The sequence below is a fragment of the Laccaria bicolor genome, genomic scaffold (genome assembly GCF_000143565.1).
Source record: "Laccaria bicolor S238N-H82 LACBIscaffold_21 genomic scaffold, whole genome shotgun sequence".
Lineage (NCBI taxonomy): Eukaryota > Fungi > Basidiomycota > Agaricomycetes > Agaricales > Hydnangiaceae > Laccaria > Laccaria bicolor.
In genome coordinates this window covers 521,447-546,451 of record NW_001889892.1, presented here as the reverse complement: position 1 = coordinate 546,451, position 25,005 = coordinate 521,447, and the positions used below count along the sequence as shown (strand labels likewise).

At 44.9% G+C, this 25,005-nt stretch overlaps 5 protein-coding genes across 5 annotated transcripts; 3 read left to right on the top strand and 2 right to left on the bottom strand.

Moving 5' to 3' along the window:
* Positions 1–929: 929 nt before the first annotated feature.
* On the top strand, positions 930–1,641 carry LACBIDRAFT_302598 (uncharacterized protein; the record flags this gene model as incomplete). Its single annotated transcript, XM_001883558.1, has 2 exons — positions 930–1,219; positions 1,272–1,641. The coding sequence occupies 2 exons, from the start codon at positions 930–932 to the stop codon at positions 1,639–1,641; spliced, it is 660 nt and encodes a 219-aa protein (XP_001883593.1).
* A 781-nt stretch (positions 1,642–2,422) lies between these two features.
* LACBIDRAFT_329422 (uncharacterized protein) lies at positions 2,423–4,619 on the bottom strand (the record flags this gene model as incomplete). Its single annotated transcript, XM_001883453.1, has 11 exons — positions 2,423–2,852; positions 3,021–3,070; positions 3,123–3,185; positions 3,250–3,422; positions 3,479–3,576; positions 3,621–3,783; positions 3,819–4,020; positions 4,085–4,179; positions 4,299–4,390; positions 4,448–4,508; positions 4,610–4,619. 11 exons carry the CDS (start codon positions 4,617–4,619, stop codon positions 2,423–2,425), a joined length of 1,437 nt encoding a protein of 478 aa, XP_001883488.1.
* Positions 4,620–4,839: 220 nt separating this feature from the next.
* On the top strand, positions 4,840–5,867 carry LACBIDRAFT_329421 (uncharacterized protein; the record flags this gene model as incomplete). Its single annotated transcript, XM_001883557.1, has 2 exons — positions 4,840–5,268; positions 5,466–5,867. 2 exons carry the CDS (start codon positions 4,840–4,842, stop codon positions 5,865–5,867), a joined length of 831 nt encoding a protein of 276 aa, XP_001883592.1.
* A 512-nt stretch (positions 5,868–6,379) lies between these two features.
* LACBIDRAFT_185397 (glycoside hydrolase family 18 protein) lies at positions 6,380–7,469 on the bottom strand. The gene is made up of 2 exons (XM_001883452.1): positions 7,115–7,469; positions 6,380–7,047 (listed from the first exon to the last, which is right to left on the bottom strand). The coding sequence occupies exons 1-2, from the start codon at positions 7,462–7,464 to the stop codon at positions 6,426–6,428; spliced, it is 972 nt and encodes a 323-aa protein (XP_001883487.1). The 5' UTR covers positions 7,465–7,469; the 3' UTR covers positions 6,380–6,425.
* Positions 7,470–21,347: 13,878 nt separating this feature from the next.
* LACBIDRAFT_302593 (uncharacterized protein) lies at positions 21,348–21,624 on the top strand (the record flags this gene model as incomplete). The annotated part of the gene is made up of 2 exons (XM_001883556.1): positions 21,348–21,375; positions 21,428–21,624. The coding sequence occupies 2 exons, from the start codon at positions 21,348–21,350 to the stop codon at positions 21,622–21,624; spliced, it is 225 nt and encodes a 74-aa protein (XP_001883591.1).
* Between the last annotated feature and the right edge of the window lie 3,381 nt (positions 21,625–25,005).

Here is a 25,005-nt window from a genome sequence, read left to right as displayed (position 1 = left end):
TGGGAGCAAGGTTCACGAACGCGTTCGCCGAACGGTTCGGTGAACCGGCGAACGCCCCACGGTCATGTGTCCATCCTCCTACCCGCCGTCCACCACCGTCAGCAATGGCATGAACGTTCTTCAATGGGACTTAAGTACTGTTATGTGGTAGGGCCCTATAATTCTATTCAACGATTAGTAGATTATTGCCTATATAGTTAGATTTCTCTTGATGGATCTTCTTCACAAGGTGCATCCATTGCAGAAAACGATGAAATTCTTCTGTAATAAGTACATACGTGGTGAGCTGATTATAAAAATGGGTAGAGACGTTGTGTTTGTTGGCCATGGAGTGTAGGTAGCCTTGTCGCTGTAAGACTTTGGTGGACGGGCGCAGGGAAATGCCACTGACAAAGCAGGCTGTGGGAAAGCGGCATCAAATGTTCGCCCGTTCGTGTTCACATTCAGCGTTCACATTCGCAGTTCGTGAACTTATATCCTTGTGGATGAGATTTCCTGCGCGCACGAGTCATCGTAAACTGTTGCCGGCAAATCGGGCCGCTCGACCTGCGGCTCAAGCGTTTTCGTTTTTTTTTTCCTACAGTTTCAGTATTTCAGACCCGGGTCGGCCACGCTCATGTCATGCCTACACATAGACTGGGACACGAGGGATACGCATGCAAGTACATAGCCCAACCCTCCTGCTAAAGGCCTCTCGCAAGTTGGCCATCACTACTGGAAATCGAAAAAACCTTCAACTCTCGTCCATCATCAGGTCCCCTAAAACAACGTCGTCAAAATATGGGGATGAAGGATTTTTGGAAAACCAAAGTGAGTAAAGCGGGAGATACCCATTTCACCGATGCCAAGCCGGGCGACATCATTGTCCCGTAGGTATCCTTGAACTGATTTCGGTTAATTGCGCTGACTGCTTCCATAGTCACTGATAGATGGGCCCCACAGGCGTTGGAAAGAGCTCGGTCGGTTCTCATGGTTGGATCCGCTTACTCGTCACTTATACCTGTCTACAAGTTCATCAACTCCTACCTGGGCCAGGAAAAGGCACAAGTGGGTCACGATACTCGTGCACTGCGACCCTCCAGCCTTTTGTCAACGATCTCCCGCCAGACGAGTCCGGGAAGCCCAGGCGCCTTGTTCTTGTTGACACACCAGGGTTTGATGACACCAACGAAGCGGACTCAGAAATCTTGAGGCAAATTGCAGTGTGGCTAGCATCGTCGTGAGCTCAGCATATTTTTGCTACCTGCTACGTCATGTCTAACTTGACGAAGCTATGGTCCGGGGAAGACATGTGGCGGTCTCGTCTATCTCCATGTTATAACCGAGGGGCGCATGCGAGGCACTACTTTCAAGAATCTTAGAGTATTTCAAGGGCTTTGCGGGGAAAAAAAAATTAGAGCCGTCGTTTTCGGGACCACAAAATCTGGTAAACTTACGCCTGAAGCATTTGCTAGACGTGAGAAGCATTTATCCGACACGTATTGGAAGAATTTCACGGAGAAGGGGGCAATAGTTTTCAAGCTCCTTCCTTCGCACGATTCGGCGCTAGTCTCTCCTAGACAGACTTCGATATATGTGAAGTCGTACCTTGTTTCACGATATATGAAATTCGGCGCGCCAGTTACTTCAGACAGTTCTTGACAGAGTACAGAGGGAGGAGCGTGTCTTGCTCGTTCAAAAAGAGCTAGTTGATCTCAATAAGAAACTTCCCGCTACGGAGGCAGCGAAGGAGTTGAGGTTTACCTTGAACCTGGTCATAAAGCAACAGGCCCAGAGATACCTTGCTGGTGATAACCTCACCGAAGAGCAAACCGCAGAGTACGAACAAAAAATTGCGACGGTCGCTCTACAAATCAAAACAGTTGACGACGGAACTTTCGTTCTCGCAACGTCTTTCGAGGTTCTTTGGGCTGGTGAGTTGTTTCGCATTCTCTATAATCATTTATCGCTTGTCTCAAGGCGGTTGAGGAAGACGCAATACTTAGCTCTGCAGTCACGGCAAAATATATGATCTACTTGACTTGAACCTCGTTCAGAGTATATGTGCATCGCACCGAGCTCGTAACATAATTTATTTTTCTGATGAGCGGCGAGACTTGTCCCACAAAGGTCGAGTGACAAGCGAGATAATCATATCATATGCAAGAACTGAATCCACCAGACTCAACGCAAATTTCTATGTGTGGTTTAAGTTGTGGACGATTAATCCACGTTCGATCGTTTCAGGTTCTTTTAATCCTTGCTCTCCGAGGGAAGGGAGGCCAGTTCGGTCCACTTTGTCGTACCAAAGACAACGCTACGCAAAGCCCGGCCAGTCCCCACAAAGTTTCTTGAGCGCCTCAAGGTTCCTCAGAGCAGTAACTTTCATTCGGTGCAAGAAGATGTTGAAGGTAGATGGGACTTCGGATCAGCGTTGTGGATTCTATGAGTTAAGGCTCGTTGCGACAGCTTCAAAGCCATTGACCCCACATGAGCAATGGGCTTCAAACTTCTGATTCCGTTGCAGAGGTGTCATCAAGTCCAGGAGCACCGACAAGCATCGGCCAGCAACATTCTTCAAGTTAAGGAACAGGATCTGAAACCATCTTGGAGGTGCTGCGACTGGTCTTGGATGACAATCTACAATACAAAATGAGAAGACAGAGACAGAGGGCTGGTTCAGCCTACTGTGATTTCCCTCAACGATCGAAGAGAGAATCGGCTCCAAGAACAATATCATGAACTGTTGCCAATTGTTGTCGGCAAATTGGGTTCCTGAAGCGCTTAGCGATGCTACGTATACCTCTGAGAGAACGGTGCACAGACCACCAATTAATATAGTCGACGAACAATGAATAAATCGGAGAGTGGTACTGTAAAATATTCGTCATCGTATCCATGACCAAGTATCACAGAGGTCTGGGTCCAATTGATTAACGATGGTAAGAAAATGGAGATGTAGGCACTCACCTAACATAGGTATCATTATAAAATGTCGGATTGAACAGAAAAAGTTAACTTAAGGTGCTGAGCATGCATACCAAAGCCAATGCTCACTTCCAACCTCATAGTCATGTGAGGTCGATAACCCCTCCGGGCAGAGTAGTGAAATTCATCTTGACTGAGGTATCTTCTTTCTTTACTTTCTTCCGTGGATGGTTTGGGTTCCCTTGACCGCGCCTTGCGCGAACCTCAGCGAGCTTGGCCTAGAGTCGGATTGAGAAGAGGATACTTGACTGAGATCAGGAAGTGTTGAAAGCCTGTGCTTACCAATAAGGCCTTCTCCTCGTCATCAGCGTCCTCGTCACCATCCTCCGCATCATCTTGACGATCCTCCTCCTTTATCGAAAGAGACTTGCGCTTCACTCCCACCCTTGCAGGTTCAGGCATTTGAGGTTGGGGCTCCGGAGACGGCGGAGCAATACCGTTTGCTTGAAGCATATCTAAACAAACATCAGCGATTGAAATTGACGACGCCGACGACACAAAGGCTGCCTACCGATATTCCTGTATTTGAACACAAAATTGGCAAGCCTCTCTACTCGTTCTATTTTCCACGAGCTGGTTGAATTAGATACGACTTTCTCCTCCCCAAACCTACAAAGAGTCAATGAAGGGAGCATAGCTTGCAAGCCACTTACCCGATCCTATGCACCACTGCCTTCTTTGAGCGTTCATGAACCTTTTGGTCCAGTGACGGTGTCATCGACTTCTGAAGAGCCTTTAACTGCAGGGGTACCACTCTATTGATCTGCAAGCGAATTTCCCCAATATCTCCATCGGCTGAAAGGTATGCATCGTCGTCTGAACATGGTGAGTTGAGGAGAAAAACGATGTACACGTAGGATCTGCCAGACCTGTAACTTCAAGAGACGAGAACATGTAAGGCCGCTCAGTTGTGGGAGACGTGAAGCAACTTCGGTGCTCCATCACAGACGTGGCACTGCAAAGGGGACCGCGAATTTTGCCTGACACCCATTTGCCATCGAGGCGTAAGTCTCCATTACAGTGGAATGGGACTATTGGAGCCTTCCAGCAGACCTGAAACGTCTGAAAAAGTCATTAAACACGAGCAATAGATGGAGGAAAGAGTAAAGAGACGTACCTTCCCCAATTCAGACGCAATCCAGCACGTCACCAGCTTCTCTTGCTTGTTAAACTCAACAGCGTACTCTTCCCTCCTCGCCCCATCGGGCCCATCTAGGGTTACCCATGCTTCAAATTGACCTTGAAAAGATACCATTTGACTCGGCGTATACAACAAGGTTGGTTCCGAGTCAAAGTGCATTGAAGCTCCAAACAGAATATACAGAACTCACGTGACTCTTCATTCACCATCCAACGGTCAAGGAGTTTCCCGAACGTTGAAATCGTCGAGATCTTGGCGCCATCACTCTGACCTATAAAAACCCTTTAATGAGTTCAGGAGGTCCACGATCTTGCCCCACAAAGTTGTTATTCGACACACCCGTTCCCGCGTTTCAATATTGGTTCGACATCCTTCTTATAATTCCAATCCTTCCTTGCCTCTGCCACACTGTAACATCAAGCAGGATCTATCACGCATGCATATCTATCTCTGATTACCATTCTTTTCTGATGAGCGATTCTTCTCGGCCTTTCCACCTACCTTGCTCCATCATTTATCGTGACTTTCACTCTTGTAGGCTTCAACATCGGTTCTACATTCTCCTCCCAGTCGCAATCCAAGTCCTTGTTTCTGCACCGTAACATCAATTGGGCTCCATCAGGTATATATATCCTTCTTTTCAGACAGTTCACCTACTTTCTACATCATTTATCGTTCCGCAACTTCCAAATAGCAGAAGCCTCTAGTCAATCAAGAAACAACTCACACAGATGTCCCTGTTAACTCAATGGCAGACATCCCTTCCGGGCTCTGGATACGAGGTCACCACCGTGCTCGCCAATCAGAAAGCCGTATATGCCGGAAGCAACGGATACGTTTACCTGCTGGACTGCTTGAAAGGAAGTGTCTTGGCGACCAATACTTTGAGTGGCATGGGTGACCATGAAATACGGCTGGCGCAGCCCGAAGATGGCTCGTTGCTCCTTGTGGGAACGAATGGCTACGTGCTGGGGCTAGATCCCACATCACTAAACACATTGTGGCAGACGAGCCTACTACACTGCGGTTATGAGGTGGTCTCAGTGCTGTGTGCGAATGGAAGCGCGTTTGCTGGCTGTAATGGTTATGTGTATCGACTGGACCAGGGAAGCGGCGAGGTGTTAAGTACTAATTCGCTCGTCGGCCGTGGTGATTACGAGGTGCGCCTGGGGATCTCTCTCGATTTATCCACTTTGTTCGTTGGCATCAATGGGTATGCGCTGGGTTTGGATCCTACTAACCTGACAACGAGTTGGCAAACCACTGCTTGCTAGGGTGCGGCTACGGCATTACCTCCGTAATAGGAGGTGCGAAGGCAGCCTACGCAGGCTGCAACGGACATGTGTACCAGCTGCAGGAATCCACAGGCAGCGTGCTCCATCAGAATAGATTGAGCGGCACAGGAGAGGATGAGGTCCGATTGGCACTGGACCCGGCCGCTGCTCATCTGTACGCAGGTACCGATGGGTATGGTATAGGTCTGCGCCCCGACAACCTCGACACCATCTATTCGGTGAGCTTGCCTGGAAGCGGCTATTCGGTTACGGACGTTGTGGCCGGTAACCAAGTGGCCTTCTTCGCTAACAATGGATACGTCTTTCAGCTCGACGTCGCAGGCAACGTCGATGACAAAAACGCTCTTGCTGGGAGGGGCTATTCCGAGACACGCTTGGCCATCACGCTGAATACACCGACGCAGATTTTTGTGGGAATCCATGGATATGCACTCGGCCTATCGTTTCATCCCAAACTGTCCTGACTACATGTTTTTTATCAAGTCTTCTTGTGGCGATCCGGTATTTTTTGCGTTATGGTGATACTTATTTTTTCGACTTCTTGACGTCTTATCTATCATTCGCTTTCGCCCATATACCTCTCTTTATAACGGAGTTTTTTCTGATGATGGTACGTCTAACCTCGAATTACTTGCCTCCCGTTCTACTCGCCTTCTATGGACACTTTGGAGTTCCTCCAGGTATACATATGATTCTCGTTTTTAGTTGATCCCCACTGCTGAATTCATACATGTTACAATAGTCACTCTACCTCTAAATGTGGCGAAACCAAATTGGCATTGCCCTTAAAGTTGCAGCTCCCACTTTCGTCCCGCGTGGCGGAGTAGTTTTTTTATTTAAAATTGGTGCACACTAAAAACTTGTTCCTGCTGTTTTTATATATATTTCCACCACCATCGATTTGGAAACACCCAAAAACGCAATGATACCAATGAAGATTACATCATTTCATCGGAAGGAGTAAGCGCAGATTGTTAGCCCAGAGGTTAAATTTTATTGGTAGCTTGACAGAAGTGCGTAACTCAGTTAAAGTGGGACTGTACGTCGGAGACATCTGTGACACGTTGTGTGGTTGAAGATTCGCTAGTGGCATCAGGGGACTTCAACGCAAGGACCTCCTTCCAGTTAACCATCGCCACCTTCATCACCGTTGCCCATGTCCAAGGCTCGTTCAAATCCGGCTCCGAATTGAAATACTCCCAACCTGCTATCCCTCCGAATCGACCAGCATACTTGCGACCACTGTACTGCTGCAATAACTTCCGCACCGTTGACTTCACAGTATCCAACTCCACCCACCCAGTGCCATTGTCCTTGTTCGTGAGGATGATGGCTACTAACCTGCTTGGGTCCAAGGGACAACCCGTTACGATGGCGTCGTAATCTGTCGTATCCTTCATCGACCCGTAGCCCGAGTAGAATTGAGCGTTATACCAGTCGATGGCATCGCCGTAATTCTTCTCAAGGTCGCTGTAGTTGATACCACTGAAAGGATCCTCCCCGCCCTTGAGCGCGCTGGCTACAGGGGCCAAGGTGATAATGAAATCTTCGCCAAAGTCCGACCTGAGTTGCTGGATGAGCTTTACAACATTGTCGAGGCTGTCGGTTTCTTCGATGTCGAGATCGAATCCATCGAGTCCGTGGCTGGGTAACAACGTGATCAAATCTCACTATCGTCCTCAAGTGCGCATTGGGCATAAGAAAGACTTACTTTGTTATGCACGTCGAAAGCAGATGATAGTAATCGGCAAAGTCCTTACTCAGACTTTCATACGATCCTGTACCTGCTCCACCCAACATGCCCATGACCTTGACGCCGCTTTTCTGCATTTGTGCGACGTCAGTCCACATCTGCGTAAAGGAAGAGTCCTCGGGGGAGACGTCATTGAGGTGGATCAACATGGTACCATCTTTATCGGCAAATAGGTGAAATGCAGCAATGATGAGATGGGTAACGACAGGTGTCAATGGCGTCGGGGAACAGTACTTGTTATTATTGTACTGTGTCTGATAATAGGCGACAACACGATTTAAGGCAGGAGGTACAGTCGAAGGCGGCATTGTCTTGGACAAGGGGGAATGCGTTGGGAAGCACACGGTTGTGATGAAGTTAAATAGCTATGTTTTGCGATAAGCGACGAAGATCGTTATCTTCCACTATGCATCGTGTTTTCCCCAGAGGCCTCATGTTATTTTATGGTCCTCGATCCAAAGGCCACATGTTTGATAAGTGTGGGTTGTGCGGGGACTGCATCTCGACGGCCATCTCCGTCTTAGGCATGGAAACTGAATTCAGCCACTACATCATGGCCAGGGACCTTGCAGGACGTGTATTCGATCTTCAAATTTATTGAAATCGTGGATTCGAACGTATTTGGCAGGGCCCAAGTCGGATTCTGAGCATTGTGATCGATGACAGTTGTAGCGCCCAGACGATTGTAGCGCCCAGGGATGTAGATAAGTCGTCGGTGTGTTTGGGTGAGGCGGTGGTGAACATTGGCGACAATCCGGAAAGTTTAACCAGTTGAACGGCTGACGAATTTTAATATGAGCAAATTGTGAGGCAAGTGTCATCATGAACGCGTACCAAATTGTTCAACAGAACTGCCACGGCCGAGAATGACAATAGGTGTGTTTGCGTAACATTCACTCCGAGGACAACGGGGTATTTCTCAAGGCATATTTCTGGAGCTTCCGATCTCAGGGGTTGAGCGCTGCCGTCTGGACTGTCACGAGAACTTCTCCGGGACCCGGCTTGAGAATGGAAGCCAGATTCGACCTGAAGAACGACAAATGCTGTTGTGCAGACATGTTCTTGTGGGATTACGGTTAACAATGACAAATGAGTTTTATATTCTTAGATCTGAAAAATCGAGGTTGTTGGGTAGTAAGCGTCGGCAATTGATAAGAAAAGGGGAGATGGGACGAACGTTTCCAATAATCAAACATCCATCCGGACAATCAAAAGATACCGAATCCTCCCCAGCGCCCACAGAACGTGAGTGTCGGCGGGATGTGGTATAGCTAAGATTCTGAACGTAATCCGAAAGCCCCGGGTGATCATCAAGAAGGCGCGCAGATGAGTGGATGGCGGCAACGGAGCGAAAGGTCGACAGATGGAAAGATATATTTGCGGCATAGTAGCATGTCTATGATGTGGGTATATCATCCTAAAGAGCAATGATTATCTCTTCAATAAGGGTATGTCGGAATGGGAACCCATAGTTAGGTTGTTGTAATGGTACTCCCTATCTCAGGCCGATGCTGTCCACCGAACCATCACTCGGAACATTCGTAACTTAGTAGAAACTAAGGTGCAAAAGTAAGTATATGAGCCATGAACGTCCTAATCTCCGTACCTTGCCATCTCTACCTCCCCCCGTTCGTTTCTTCGCTATCAGGAGCCGCTTCATCATGCGCCACTCCCCTCACAATTACCCTCGTCGCCATGACCTGCCTCTTCTCATCATCTCTGAGTCCTCCCGATCATTCCGCAGCCTCCGCTTGTTCTCATGCGGTCATCGGCTAAGCGCAACCCCCTATCAACGTAGGAAAATGGGACGCAGGTGGCGGTATAAGCTGGATGGAAAGAACGCGTTGATTTTCGAAGAATTTGAATTGGTGAGGATGGGGGGTGTGTGGCCTTTGCCGTGATGAGCCCGTCGAGTGTTGAGCGGGATGGGACTCGTTTGTCAGGATAGTGTGTTCTTCGAAGTGCCCTTCATCTTTGGAGAGATCTGCACGGATAAAAGATGGGTCTACGTCGCGAAGATACGATTGAAAAGCCACCCACCTCATTATACCGCACTCAGACCTTTTCTCAACGATAATCCTCATTGCCTTCCGACCACTTGCTCGTTTCCGCGTCAACCTCGAACGTCAATGAGCCTTTCCGAAAAGCTGTCGTCGCTGTCGGATCCAGCCATAACATGTGCGTAGTTGGGTTTAGAGTCATCGCTGAGGTTCAAAGGTGAGAAACCGACTCGTCTATGGGAATATAAGTTGTAAAACCACGAGAATGGCAAGGGACAAACCACGGTGCATGGGCACAAACCCAGCGTTTCAAAATACGAGCATGGTGGCGCTGATGAAGGCGGCCGTCATCCTACTCGAGCCCTTCTTGACGCGCCAGCAGAATGAGTTGGCAACAGTTATCTCGTTTCGTGGAAGAGGCATAGTGGAAAGCGCCTTGGGAAGGAGCGCGGCTAGGGCTAAGTGCCCTCAAAGGGCCTGGAGACGAAGATGAGAGGAGCGTTGTTGTGACGAAGCGGACAGAACTATTTCTATGGCAACAGGGATCAGCCAGCTTCAAAATCACGGCTAAGACCGATATTTGTACACTGCCGATCTCAAACAGGTCAGAATGTCATGGATCCTCTCAAAGGCCATGATGATTATGTTACCTCAGTTGCATTTTCTCCTGATGGCAGGCACATTGTCTCTGGATCTGAGGACAAGACAGTCAGAGTGTGGGATGCTCAAACAGGTCAGAGTGTCATGGATCCTCTCAAAGGCCATGATGTTTGGGTTACTTCAGTTGCATTTTCTCCTGATGGCAGGCACATTGTCTCTGGATCTGGTGACAAAACACTCAGAGTGTGGGATGCTCAAACAGGTCAGAGTGTCATGGATCCTCTCAAAGGCCATGATGATTGGGTTACTTCAGTTGCATTTTCTTCTGATGGCAGGCACATTGTCTCTGGATCTGACCACAAGGCAGTCAGAGTGTGGGATGCTTGTGACTTCTATGATATACCACTGTTAAAGTTCTGCCATTATGATTGAAATTGGATCATGCTCCCAGATAATGCACATCCCCTCTGGCTGCCAGACCAAAATAAATCTGGTTTGTTCTGGCCAAGAACAACTGCTTTGATTGGTGCCATTCCAATCTCACTTCAGTTTAACAACTTTGTTCATGGCATAAACTGGAGCCAGTGTCTTTCTTCATTATGTGATCCCATTTAAGAAGGAATTGGACCTGTTGATTCCATTGTCAAATTAAATTGAACATCACATCTTTTGTGTTATTTCATTTATCAACCTATTTTATTTCCCACTTAGATGTATACCTTCTTTATTTATTATATGACATATAATGAGTCTTCTGAGTGTATGCTTCTTTACTACATTCTTGAATTTAACTGGTTACTTCTATTTTGATGCTCTCAGCAATGTTTGAGCTTGAGTGCTTGGGTTCCCATCATACCCCATTACAATACCCACTGTGCATCTGCACAAGAAAAAATTTTAAACCCTATATTCCACCTGCCCATTAATCCATCCCCCATAACATTTCCAAGTCCATATAAAGAGAATCACCTCTGAGTCATAATGCATTCAATGTGTTAGGTAACTGGTCAAAATCATATGAACCTTCAGTGCTCTAAGGTCTAGCACAATGTAGCATGGGATGAAGGTAAACCTCACCATTGCAGCAGCAGCAAGAGAGCCACTGCTGAGGAAGGTGGGACCTCAAATATGTTGATCATCAGCTATCAGCCACTCCTTGCTGTAACCCAGGTCTCTAGACAACTAATTTAGAATCCCTTAGATTTTATGGAGGGGGGAGGGTTTTCAAATGGTTTTATCCCTTTTTTTGAATCAATTGATTTATTGTATAAATAATCTTTCATATTGCTAATTGAATATGTTATTCTATTAGTGATATACATTTAGTGTTTAAAAGTCCGGTCTGGTCCACTTTTTGATGCCCCAGGGCTTTAACCATAACCATAACCAGTCTGCCTTTTTCCCAGGAGTCAAAAGACTGCAGACCATGGTTTTTTGTGGTCTATACACCAGTCTTGGTCTTCTTTGGTTTTACCTGGTTTAAGACCAGTTTTTCGGCCAATATTTTAAAGTTATGAATTGGTAAATTTATTAACGTTTTTTCTAGCTTAAAAAAGAGCCCAATAACGTTAAATTCCATTACAAATTGGTATTTCTATAAAAAAAGTCTGGTACATCTACTATTTTTAATGAAATTTTACATTTTCAACTCTATCTTTGTCATTTTTGAACCAATCAATACGTGCTTGAGTGCGTTTTGAAGGGTATTTAGTGGGCTACAAAAAACCGGTCCTAACCAGTCAAGACTGGTTTTTTGTGGTCTTGGTCTGGTCTGGTCTTTTTCTAGTCATGAGACCAGACTTCGAAACACTATGTACATTTAAAAATATCCTGGAGCCCTGAACACACTTGAATAAGAGTCACATGCATGAGGTCTTTACCTTCCCCAGGTTATTCTGTATGGAATCCATGGAGCCAATGTTGGCTGAAGACCCAGCCAGTTTCTTATTCCATAGATATCATGGATTCCATATGGAATGATCATGGAATGGTTATGGAATGATTAATTCCATATGGAATCCAACACCACTCCCTATGGATTCCATTGGATTCCATTGGATTCCATATAGAATGCAGGCATATCCACATTGATTCCATGGAGCAGTGCATATGAATTCTATGGAAGGAATTAAACCATTAGAATACATATAAATATTGTATTTATAGTGTCCTTACTATATTTAAGTAAAAAATAAATTTTGCACTTATGAGAATTGAATTCTCAACATCATCAATATCAGCAGCACTGAAGCCACCTGAGCCATACAGGCTTTACTACCAAGCAAATTGAAGGTATCTATATACTGCCTTCAGCATGTGGCCTCTCAAACATGACAGCTGTGGCTGAAGCATTGCCACATCACTACTTCCTTCCCACCACCACCATCCACCATGACTGCCTGTGACTCGACGATGACACACAACCACAAGGGGCAAATGGCTTTCGTCGCCAAGTAAAGAGGAGGTAAACAGTAAATAGCTATGTTAAATATTTGATTCGACATCTGTAGCAAAAATGATCAGTTAAATAAGACAAAAAATTTCTTGCTTGTGATCTTTGTGGCAATGAGGGATAAAAAGGAAATGTTGTTGCTGGAGAAGGAAGATAAAGACTAACCCTGATTTGCCCCAGCAACAATGATGGGGCAATTGTTGAAAGCTCATTCTGACATGAGGAAACTGGAACAAAGAAATTATATAATTACCGGGAAATTAGACATTCCCATGCGGGCCAGAATGTCTCATTTCCCAGCAATTATACAATTTCTTTGTTTTAGTTTCCTCGTGTTAGAATGAGCTTTCAACGACATTAAATCGTTGCCCCATCATTGTTGCTGGGGCAAATCAGGGTTAGTCTTTATCTTCCTTCTCCGGCAACAACATTTCCTTTTTATCCCTCATTGCCACAAAGATCACAAGCAAGAAATTTTTTTTTTTTTTTGACTGATCATTTTTGTCACAAATGTGGAATAAAAGATTTAACATAGTTAGTTACTGTTTGCTACCTCTTTACCTGGCGACAAAAGCTGTTTGCCCCTTGTGAACATGATGATGATGACAACAACATGCAACATGACAATGACAATGCATGATGACAACAACATGCAACATGACAATGACAATGCATGATGACACACAATGTTGTCACTGATGCCACCAAAGAGCTGCAAGAACAATGTGGCAATGCCACATGGACTGTACCAGAGGGATGGGAGGCAACAACAAGTGGCATGTTAATTGTCATTCTGTGTCATCTTCTGCCAGGTAAGGAAACAGCTCAACCTCTCCCAGTCCCACTTCTGACACCAACAACCAGGTGCCATGTCACAGTCAGCAACATGGCAATGCAACATAGCAATGCAACGAGCCTGCTCACCCATGAATGATGTACACCACCCCTGAACGATATACACGAGTCTCACCACCCATGAATGCCCATGCATGAAAATGAATGCTCATAACCACCCACAAACAGAAATGAGCACCCACAGACAACAATGAATGCCCATGACAACATAACGACCAAACCTGCCCACCCACGAGCATTGTACATCACCCCAAACAAGCCCCACCACCCACTAGCACTCATGAGTGCCCACAAGAGCACAACACGCAAATGACAAGATGCAGCATCAGGAAAATCACTTTTTTCCTGGGACAAACATGTTTGTAAGCTTTTTCCCAGGGTATCACAAGGCATCACAGGATGTCCTGGGTTGGTCCTGGGGCAACCTGAACTGTCCTCAGATAACCTGAAGCTACTAGTATACTAGATTTTAATAGAAAGAACATTCCTTATTATATATGAATTATTATGATCAAAATAAGGCTGAAACAAGAAGAAACTACACCACTGTCCAGAGATTGATTGAACTACAAAAGTTGCAACAACAAAGAAGATGAAGTATCCTTTGCAAAACTTTTTCGTTTTTTTGTGTTCTTTATTGCGCTGGAAAGCGGCTTTTAAGTTGCTTCCAATGTGTCTATATACATAGCAATTAGTTCAAAACTTGCAGGGCTATGGACCAATTACTGGCGAAGAATCTGCCCAAAAATGGTAAATGTCATCAGAGGTCACCTTAAACATCGAAATATTAGGGGCTCTTAGACCCGTTTTACAGCTCCAATTTGTGTGTTTCCAGCAAGCCTAAAATTGCATGAAGCAGAGCAGAACCCATAATGATATAATATGTGTTACATCTCTAATACAGGCCAAATAGTTCATGCTACAGTTCCTGAGGTACTCTAAATTTTTTAACACTGTAAGATGGGTTGAATTCGCATAAATAAAGCAATTAAAGCAAGCTTACATAGAGGCCAAAAGGTGCAAAACTCGTGAAGTTATAGCTATGAGCTGCCTTAGAAAGTGTAAGAGTGAATTGATGGAAGTTGGTATGGTTGCAGGATGTCACATGACGTGTTCAACTCACATTTTCGAACTTAGACAACTTCAATTGTCACTACTACTACTACCATGACCTGATGACACTGCCTGTTGCAACCAGAACACAAATCCTAATGCAAACCACTACACACCACCACCCTGCCACCATGACCAGCCAACAAATGATCACCTACAAGTGAAGAACAAAAAGAGTAAGTTCTCATGGATGTAAGTTCATTTGTATCTTTGCTTTTTTGCCCATATGCTCACCAACTATTCAGTACCTTCCTCTGCTCCATTTTTCATGTGTGTGGACTCGTTCTGATAGCTACGCATTCTGTGAACACACTCCATAAAACTGTTTACGAAATGGTTGAGTTCCCATTGAGGTAAGTAGGTTTTTATGTTCGCATTTTTGCCCATATGCTCACCAACTGTTCAGTACCTTCCTCTGCTCTGTCTTTCATGTGTGTGTGGGCTCATTCTGATAGCTACGCATTCTGTGAACGCGCTCCACAAAACCATTTACGAAACGGTTGAGTTCCCATTGAGGTAAGTAGGTTTGTAACTTCGCTTTTTTGCCCATATGCTCATCAACTGTTCAGTGCCTTCCTCTGCTCCATTTTTCATGCATGTTGGCGCGTTATAATACCTACGCACTCTGTGAACATGCTCCACAAAACCGCTTACGAAACAGTTGAGTTTTCATGGAGGTAAGTTAGTTTTTATGTTCACATTTTTGCCCTTATGCTCACCAACTGCTCAGTACCCCCCTGTGGTCCATTTTGCTTGCATGTAGACTCATTTAGATACCTACGCACTCCATTAACACATTCCACAAAACCATTTATGAAATGGTTGAGTTCCCATGGAGGTAAGTAGGTTTGTAACTTTGCTTTCTTGCCCTTATGCTCACCAGCTTTTCAGTATGGTGACTTGTTTCTAGATTCAAATGTGGGGTTCAGAACTGTTGTATGATGGGCAAGAGGTGAGTGCGAGAAGTTATCCTGTCCTGAAATACTCTCTAGACACACCACCATCTTCCTACCATTCATGATGCCTACCCACCACCACCATCACCAGTGATGACCACCTTGGCCAGTGATGACAACCACCAACTACCCTCACTGACCTCCCACAACCACCGATAGCAGGCTAGGAGAAGGAAATGAGCTTGGTTTATGGGGCAGAGCAGTTGCTGTGGATGCTCATTGCTGGTGTAGGCATTTGGGGGTCTTTGATGCCAAAGTAACAGCCAGCAAAGATGCCTCCATGCATGCCTGGTGAAATCTAAGTAATACAAGGGATGAGAATGTTGTTGTATACTGATTAAATACATTTAATATACATTTTACATATTCAAATTTCGTGTCATGAGGAAAATTGAAGGCCAAGTAAGTAGCTTAAGGTCTGCTTCAAGTAGTGCTTGGAAGTCCAGTCTCAAGACTGAAAAAAGACTGAGACTGGACTGGACCAAGACTGCCCAAGACCAGAAATTCACAGGACTGTCAAAGACCGCAACCGCAGTCCAGTCTTTGGTCTCTCACGATTTCAGAAAATTGAAGACCGACAAAAGACTGGTCTAACCAGTCTTAACCGGTTTTACTGGAACTTGTAAACAAACAGAACTCATAACCAAATACAAACACACACTCTTCCCATCACCACCATCCCCATCACCATCACCACCCTTCGTGACCACCACCTCGCATTGTGAGCACCCACCATGGGTTAAACAACATCGACCGTTGCCTCATGCAACAACATCGACCACTGCCAACCACTGCCACATTACCCCCTTGCCCTCTGCCTCCTTTGGCATTGACGACAACACACAACAACAGCCACACGATGACGATGATGCGACATGGGCTAAACAACATTGATGGCTGCCTCATGCATCAACATCAACCACTGCCACATCACCCCTTTCCCCTCTGCCTCCTTTGGTGTTGACAACAACATGCGACGACCAAAACGACATGACATGGCACTGACGACAGATGACAACAACAACCACAACGACGATGGATGACTGAGGACCATGCGAAGAGTATGAGACAGGTGATGATGGACAACAACAAGGATGCATGAGTGGTCCCCCCCCTTCCCCCTCGTTCACCCTTGTGTAGTACTAGTTTATTTAGTAAATTACATACATATTTTCCCCATGTCAGTAGCTATGAGACCGGTTCTCAACCAGTCCTCAACCAGTTGAGACTGAGACTGGTTGAGACTGGTCCTTCAACCGTAAAAAACTGCACTGAACCGGTTGACGTCAGTTCAGTCCAGTTTTTCATGGTTCTTCAACCTGTGAGGACCGGTCCCAGTCCCGGTCTGATCAAATTTAGACAAAAGACCGGACTGGACCGGACTTCCAAGCACTAGCTTCAAGGCTCTCTAGGGACAGCTCAGGCCGCCCTAGGACAACCTCAGTGCACCTCAGGACAACCTCAGTGCATCTCAGGACAACCTCAGGTTGCTCCTATGATACAGAGTGTAACAATACACCCATAAAAATGCGAATTTTAGCGTCCTATAGTAGAAATACAGTCATATTGATCATAAGGATTGTTAGATGCAACCTGGTCTAGTTGATTAAAGTCTACATCCGAGAAATGTGCACGCCTTAGGCAGTAGGAATTGCGGTCGGTTCGTGACCGAATCACTTCAATATACTCAAAGTCTAATAAAAGGCTACACTACCATGAAATAGTACACTACAGAGTGTCCTAGAGTAAAAACACCTCAGCACAGGGTGTTGGAGTTTACACCAAACCAGGGTCTCACTTTACTATGGATTAAAAGATATTAATTCTAAAGATAAACGTGTGAGCGTAGAAACTCGACGCATACCTGACGCAAGAAGTCATTCGGTCACGTGCTATGAACCATGATCCAAGAAGTCATGTGGAGAGACGCATCACAACTCATGGCATCATTGACCCAAGAAAACTAGGCTTCGTGAAATATTCCGAAGTCTGCCAAAAGAGAAAAACTATGAATGATTTGCCGTGCGGTCCGAGACTCAGGCATAGTATCTAATAATAGAGAGAAAATCACTAAGCGGACCGTTTGCCTCGGCTGAACCGATCGTGAAAACCGTTTACAGCGATTCCCATGTACGCATCAATACTGATGCGTCATGTTGCCACAATAGAGAAAACACTACGAAAACTTAAAAGAAGTCAGCTCAGTTGTGCCACACACAATTGAGCCGCTTCAAACCTTTACTAAAAATCAGTATTAATGCGTCCAACCTCCCGGACAACGCACAGACATGTAAATATAAATAGAAAACATAGAATAGTATAAAAAGAGGACGCGCGCAGGCTGAAATGTAAGGAATTATCCCCCGTGTTGACCAGCTGTTGCACTCCCAGTAGCACCTGAGGTAGTGGATAAGTGTGTAATCAATTAAAGGACATTTTCTTTGCAGACATAAGTAACGTGTGCCCGGAACCAGTGTGTTAAGTGGGGATCACTAAGCTTTTGTAAGGTTGTCTTGTCAATTAGTAAGAGAGCTCTCTACTATTACCGAGGAATCCAAGTGAGCATGCTTGAAGAGTCTTTAAGACTAGTTTGGATCGAATCAGAGGCATAATAAAAGCTCAAGGGAGTTACAAAAGTCTACAAAGCACAGTTTCCTTGTCATTTCTTTGTATACAGTTAGAACACAATCCCAGAACACTGAGACAGTCCCAATAAAAGCTGTTTCCCTTCGAAAACTACTAAGTTTCGAATTCTATACTTGTGCCTGCATGTAAAAACAATACAGTTTGTTCCAAAAAGGTCTCCTAGACTTAGACAAGTGATATAAAATATACAAAATCGTTTCCCCGAACTTCTACTTAAGTTCTCACAAAACAAGTGTGGTAATTCTATTTACTGTACGAACCCGAACTCGAAGCACCAAGCACATACCTGTGGTGATAAGTGTTTAAGGTGTTAGTGTGTGTGTGTGTGTTGTTTAGGTGTTCACGCATCTTGTCAGTGCAACAGATTGCACTTTCCTCACTCCCGCGTGTCACGGTCTTCTCACCTGGGAAATCAAAAAAAGGAACCTGCACCTGGGGGCAACCTGATGCCCTGAGTTCCATGACAGCCTCTGGGTATCCAGGGTCTACCCTGGATACCCTCAGGGAAGAAGTGATTTTCCTGATAAGTCAACAACATGAAGATGAATGAAATGGCAACCCTGGATGGTGATACAGCCCACCACCCACAAACAATGACCCAGAGCACCCACAGAGAAAGACATGCACCCACACACGAGAGATTCCACTTGCGTGAACAGAAATGGGCAATGACAAGCCCAGGTGAGCTCCCTCTCCCTCCATCATTCCTCACCACCACACATCCATCATCCCACTTCCCTCCCTCTATTCCTCACCCTCCCTCTATTGCTCCCCCTCCCTCCATTGCTCCCCCTCCAATTTCTTCATTTCTCCCCCCCATTGCTTTCCCTCCATCTATTCCCACCCCTCCCTTCATACACCCTCCCCCCTCCATCACACCCTACCCCTCTCCCTCCTCACACTCTACTACACCCTCCCCCCTCCATCACTTCCCCCTGCCTTCCCCCCTCCTTTAAATATTGGAAGTAGTAAAGATAAATTTATGTAGTCTATTCAATACATTTCAACTTTTTCTGTTCAGCTATGACTACGGAATGAGTATAGAAACCATGATTCCATGTTGTGGACTTTAGAATTATTCTATGAAGTCATTCCATGTGGATTCCACTCTAAAGATGGTATGGGACATATGGAATCCACCCACCAAAAGTATGGATTCCATCTGGGGGAAGTATGGATTCCATCTAGTCCATATGGAATAACCAAGGGAGGGTAAAGTATTGGAATTTAACACCCAAGTCTGTGAACAACTTAATGCATGGCTTGCTGGCTATGAATCCATTCTAAAGTGGATGACATCAAAAAACTTCAGTTGGTTTATACATACTATGCTCATTTACCATGTCAAGCATGTCCTTGCCAAAATGGCATCTATGAAGGGTGATGGATCAACAGATGAAGAAAACAGTGATGAGGAAAGCAGTAGTGTTTGGAAGTCCAGTCACAGGACTGGAAAAAGACCGTGACCAATCAAGACTGCAAATTATCAGGACTGACAAAGACCGTAACCACGGTTTGGTCTACAGTCCTCTGCGGATTCCAAAAATTCAAGACTGAGCAAAAACCAGATTAACCGGTCAAAGACCGGTCTTTCAATAGAATACATTTATCTCTTGTTTTTTTGATGAGAACCAATGAAAATGCATTCATCAACAAATTGAGAACAAATAAACAATTTTGTTCTCAACTACCACCACACCAACCATCACCACGACTTGACCACAATGACCTCCAATTCATCACCATCGCCACCACCACCTCCCGCAATCATCGTTCATACAGCGCCAATCACCCCAACAATGACAACAGCTTGGCAATGGCGGCGCCGCAACGCCACATCACCAGCCCCACGTTGAACGGACGAACGACGATGACGAATGGCGACGACATGGCACATCAACAGATGTGCCACGTCATCCAGACAGATGACGACAGAAGTGTCTACATTACTGGAGGTGAGCAATGCGACTGCTCTCTGCCTCGCCTTTTTTCACACACAGAGCAGGGGGCATGCCATTACCACGACGTGGAAACAACCACCACCTCCCCGTTCGACTCCCAACCACCTCTGCACACACTAACGATGACAACGACGTGGCCATGGATGAAGTGAGCACACGCCGTTTCGACGGTATGAAGATGATTTGGCACGTCTGTTGATGTGCCACGTTGTCCAGACACTGACAACGCAAGTCGTCGTCACTGCACACTTCAATCCAGGTGAGCTGCATGACTCTTTTCCCCCTTTCCCTCTCCTTTGTTCACGAGAAACAGGGGCGACATGGCAACGGATGATCAAACGACAACACCCAAAACAGTCAACGTCCAGGAGGGCAACGTCGCTGTCAGCACCGGCAACCATAAACAGAGAAAAACGACGTTGGTCATAGACAACAAATGACGGGTAGCATGGCATGTCCGTTGACGTCGATCCAGGTGCGCAATGTGACTCCCTTCCCCCTCTCCTTCTTTGAAATGAGAAGCAGGGCCATGTCGTCATTGGTGACATGGACGAACAATGACATTTACACACAGACGAACAACATTGTCAACAATCCATGGATGAATGACTATGGATAGCCTATGTTGACGATGACCTGGTGCGTCAACGAATGGTACAGGTGGATGTGAGACAGCTGCAGTTACCCATACATATTGCTTGCTACCAGTTGCGTATGCTGACCCCTTGTATATTAAAATACTTAGAACATTGTTGTTTCATGGCTGCCTGACCCCTACAAAGACCGGTCTAGACCAAGACTGGTTAAAACCAGTCTTGTAACCGCAAAAGACCACAAAAGACTGGTCTGTTGCGGTTCGGTCTGGTTTTTTGAACTTTCTCAAATTGGGAGGACAGGTTATGGTTACGGTCTAAGGCACTGGGCACCAAAAGACTGGACCGGACTGGACTTTCAAACACTAGAAAGCAGTAATGAAGAAAGCAGTGATGAGGAGGGCAGTGATGAGAAAAGCAGTGACAAGGACAGCAATGAGGAAGAAAGCAATGAGGAAAGTGATTCTACAAATAGCAGTGATCATGATATGCATCTTTCAGATTAAGTATATATTTAGTAGAAGTAGTTACTGACAAATCAGTTCCATGTGTTTAGCTAGTCCAGCTTTGTTGTTAAATACAGATAACAGTGTAATGGAGTCCAGAGATACAGTTGACAGTCCAGTGGAGTCCAGTTTTGTGTAAGACACAGTTGGCAGTCCAGTTCAGTCCAGTGGAGTCCAGTTTTGTGTTGGATACAGTTGGCAGTCCAGTGGAGTCCAGTTTTGTGTTGGATACAGTTGGCAGTCCAGTAGAGTCCAGTTTTGTGTTGGGTGCAGCAGTGGAGTCCAGTCTAGTCCAGTTTTGTGTTGAGTACAGCAGTGGAGTCCAGCCCAGTCCAGTTTTGTGTTGGATAGTCTAGTGGAGTCCAGTTTTGTGACAGTATGTAGTGAAGCCTCAATATATAGTGAAGTCCAGTGAAGGCCAGTGGAATCCAATGGAGTCCATGTGGATTGCATGGGGGATAGTAAAGTATTGGCACAATGCATCACAGTCCTGACCACAACTCTCACAAATGGGTTCTGATTTCTGCTCAGCCCCAGGTAAGCACCATTATTCACACTTATTTTCCTTTATTTTCAACAATTGTTGCAGCTACTTCTGTGGATGCAGAGCGAGCATTCTCCACTGGTCACCATCAGATCAATTTTACCCAGCACAATATCAACTCTCAAACATTCAAAGCAGAAATGGCTCTTGGATCCTGGATTAAATCCCCCCTCTACCCAGGCTTCAATAAAGTTACACAAATGATTGAAAAAAAGATGGACAATGATTTATTTTCCTCTTGAATAGCTTTTGTAACACTTTATGTCACCAAAATTGTTCTTTCAATACCTCTACCTAAATATCAGGTTTCAGAGTGGCCAAGTCATGCTAATACACACCCCAAAACACACTCTGTGATCAAGGCTCAGTCACAGCAGCATTATATGAGGGGAAAGACATCAAATTATGATATATCAATAACTTTACTTTAATGTACTCAATTTAGATAATATCAAGGGGGTGGTGGAACATGGAATTTACATATACAGTCGCAAGAAGAATTAAGGCTCTAGTGCTCAACCCCCCCTCCCCTCACCACCCCAAATCCAGTATGTTCTTCCCACCCTCCTATGTTTTTCTTAGAAGGAACCATCAGTTATTGGCAGCCATCACCTCCGAACATTGTTTACCAATGACAGCGACAACCTTCCATGGTTCTCCATGCTCATTGAAGTCGTCAACTGACCCGGCCAGCGCTGGCGCCATGCCAACCACCTATGCGCCCAACATCGACTCCAGGGTGTCACACCCAGGAAACGTCTGTGTATGCCACACACATCAGGACATATGCAAGGTGTCAAAATTTACTGACTGAATATGTGTGCAACTTACCAAATTAAGCTCAAAGAGTGCTCTGGTAGGGTTGTAGACCATTTGAATGGACTTCATTAGAGAAGGTCACAAAAGAATTTAAGGCCTCTGACGGATGCTCCCCCTGCAACCCTATATCTGGGATCCACATTCTGCCACCCCCTTGGATAATATATGAATAAATTTTGTTTCAATATGAATTTTTCTGAATTTTCACTTCATAACACAATTTGTTTTGTAAAGAATGGATGAGAAATGAATGAGATACACTCATTTATATAACTGAAGCTATGTTCTCAGCCACTCAGGCCATTTTACCCATGGATATATCCATACTGTGCCTTATCTGACCCAAGGGTGGGAAAATCCATGGATCGGGTATGGTTAATACCCAGGTGTATCCATGACAGCCCCTATTATGTTGTTGTCATAGTTGCTGGTGGTGATGGTTGAGAGAGAAAGGTGATGTGATATGTCACATATGCACAGGATGCATCCAAGCACATGTCCATGAGTCATGTGACTCATCACATGCATCAAGCCTGGGACTAGTCCTGTCTGAAAATCCTCAGGACTGTCTTCAGTCCTCAGGAATGGACCCTCACAGGACTGAAAAAATTGGCTGGTACATCAGCCAATACTCAGTCCTGGGACTGTGCAGTAATCCTCAGGAATCTGTGGAGGACAATAAAGACCACTGGAAAGGCTTTGTTTTTAGTCAGTTACTGCAACTCTCAGATAGTCATCACAATCTTAACTTGTATAAGATATCACAGAGGTCAATTGTTACAAAAGTTTTTATAAAGCTCTTTGAACAAGTGATTGACTTCTGTGAAGTAAGAGTTTATAATTGCTATATCTTCACTAATTTTTCAAGATCTTCCAACAGACAGTAAGTAATGATCAGGCCACAATGCTGTAGGGTGGAAGTCTCAGCAATGAATATGTCATATACAAACATCACAAGAGACTGAAACTGAAACTGAAACTGAGTACATAGAATTTTTGCTTTTCCTTAGTATCTACATCACTCAATGATAGACATGTTGAAGAAACCATTGGTATAGGAGATGTAGCAATCCACTAAGAGAAATAGAGATGGTGAAAGAGAAGAAATAAAGCAGATAGATACACATACAAAACTTGACAATTTGCAAAGAAATGGGCTCATTGTAATCTGGATAGCTGTGTCTCACTCTATATATTTTGAAGATGAATATTGAGTAAGTGGTGACAGCAAGAAAAAAAGCATACCCTCTAAAAATGGGAGAGTTGTATGACACCAAAATATCTGATATAATAGAAATTGGAGTTGACTTGCCCACTATATATTGGAAATAAGTGACCTGGTTAAATAATGTGAAGAAATACATACTTGCTAACAAAAAGAATGGTTGAAATGGGAGCTGGAATCAGGAAATGGATCAAAGACATACAAGCTACAAAACATGAGCATTCTTCTATAACAAGAAATAAAAACATACAATCTGGGTTAGAATAAGCATATATTAGGGTGATTGAAATGAGAGTCAATGGACAACCTACAGCCTAAAAAATGAAGTGAAGAGATGTAATGAAAACTGGTCTATGGAATGCTTAAACTTGACTAACCTTCTTAAAAGAGATTGATTGAAGATTAATCACCTGATAAAGAAAAATGACTGAATAGATACAGATTGAAAAATGAAAGATACAAAATAAAACTTACAAGATATGCAGGGGAGACCACATACTTTCTTAAAAAAAGTAAGGAGAGATAGTGTCATAAGAGTAATTCATGGCCAAAGACAAAGAAACTCACCTTCTGAAAAGAAGCACCAAAATATGTGTTACCAGAAGAGTGCACATCAAAAACCAGGCCAACTCACAAGCTGAAACAAGACAGGCCACAGTCAATCTCATCAGAAGAGTGCACATTAAAAACCAGGCCAACTCACCTTCTGAAACAAGACAGGCCACAGTCAGTCTCACCAGAAGAGTGCACATTAAAAACTAGGCCAACTCACCATCTGAAACAAGACAGGCCACAGTCAGTCTCACCAGAAGAGTGCACATTAAAAACCAGGCCAACTCACAAGCTGAAACAAGACAGGCCACAGTCAATCTCACCAGAAGAGTGCACATTAAAAACCAGGCCAACTCACAGACTGAAACAAGACAGGCCACAGTCAGTCTCACCAGAAGAGTGCACATTAAAACCAGGCCAACTCACCTGCTGAAACAAGACAGGCCACAGTCAGTCTCACCAGAAGAGTGCACATTAAAAACCAGGCCAACTCACCCGCTGAAACAAGACGGCCACAGTCAGTCTCACCAGAAGAGTGCACATTAAAAACCAGGCCAACTCACAAGCTGAAACAAGACAGGCCACAGTCAGTCTCACCAGAAGAGTGCACATTAAAAACCAGGCCAACTCACATGCTGAAACAAGACAGGCCACAGTCAGTCTCACCAGAAGAGTGCACATTAAAAACCAGGCCAACTCACAAGCTGAAACAAGACAGGCCACAGTCAGTCTCACCAGAAGAGTGCACATTAAAAACCAGGCCAACTCACAAGCTGAAACAAGACAGGCCACAGTCAATCTCACCAGAAGAGTGCACATTAAAAACCAGGCCAACTCACAGACTGAAACAAGACAGGCCACAGTCAGTCTCACCAGAAGAGTGCACATTAAAAACCAGGCCAACTCACAAGCTGAAACAAGACAGGCCACAGTCAATCTCACCAGAAGAGTGCACATTAAAAACCAGGCCAACTCACAGACTGAAACAAGACAGGCCACAGTCAGTCTCACCAGAAGAGTGCACATT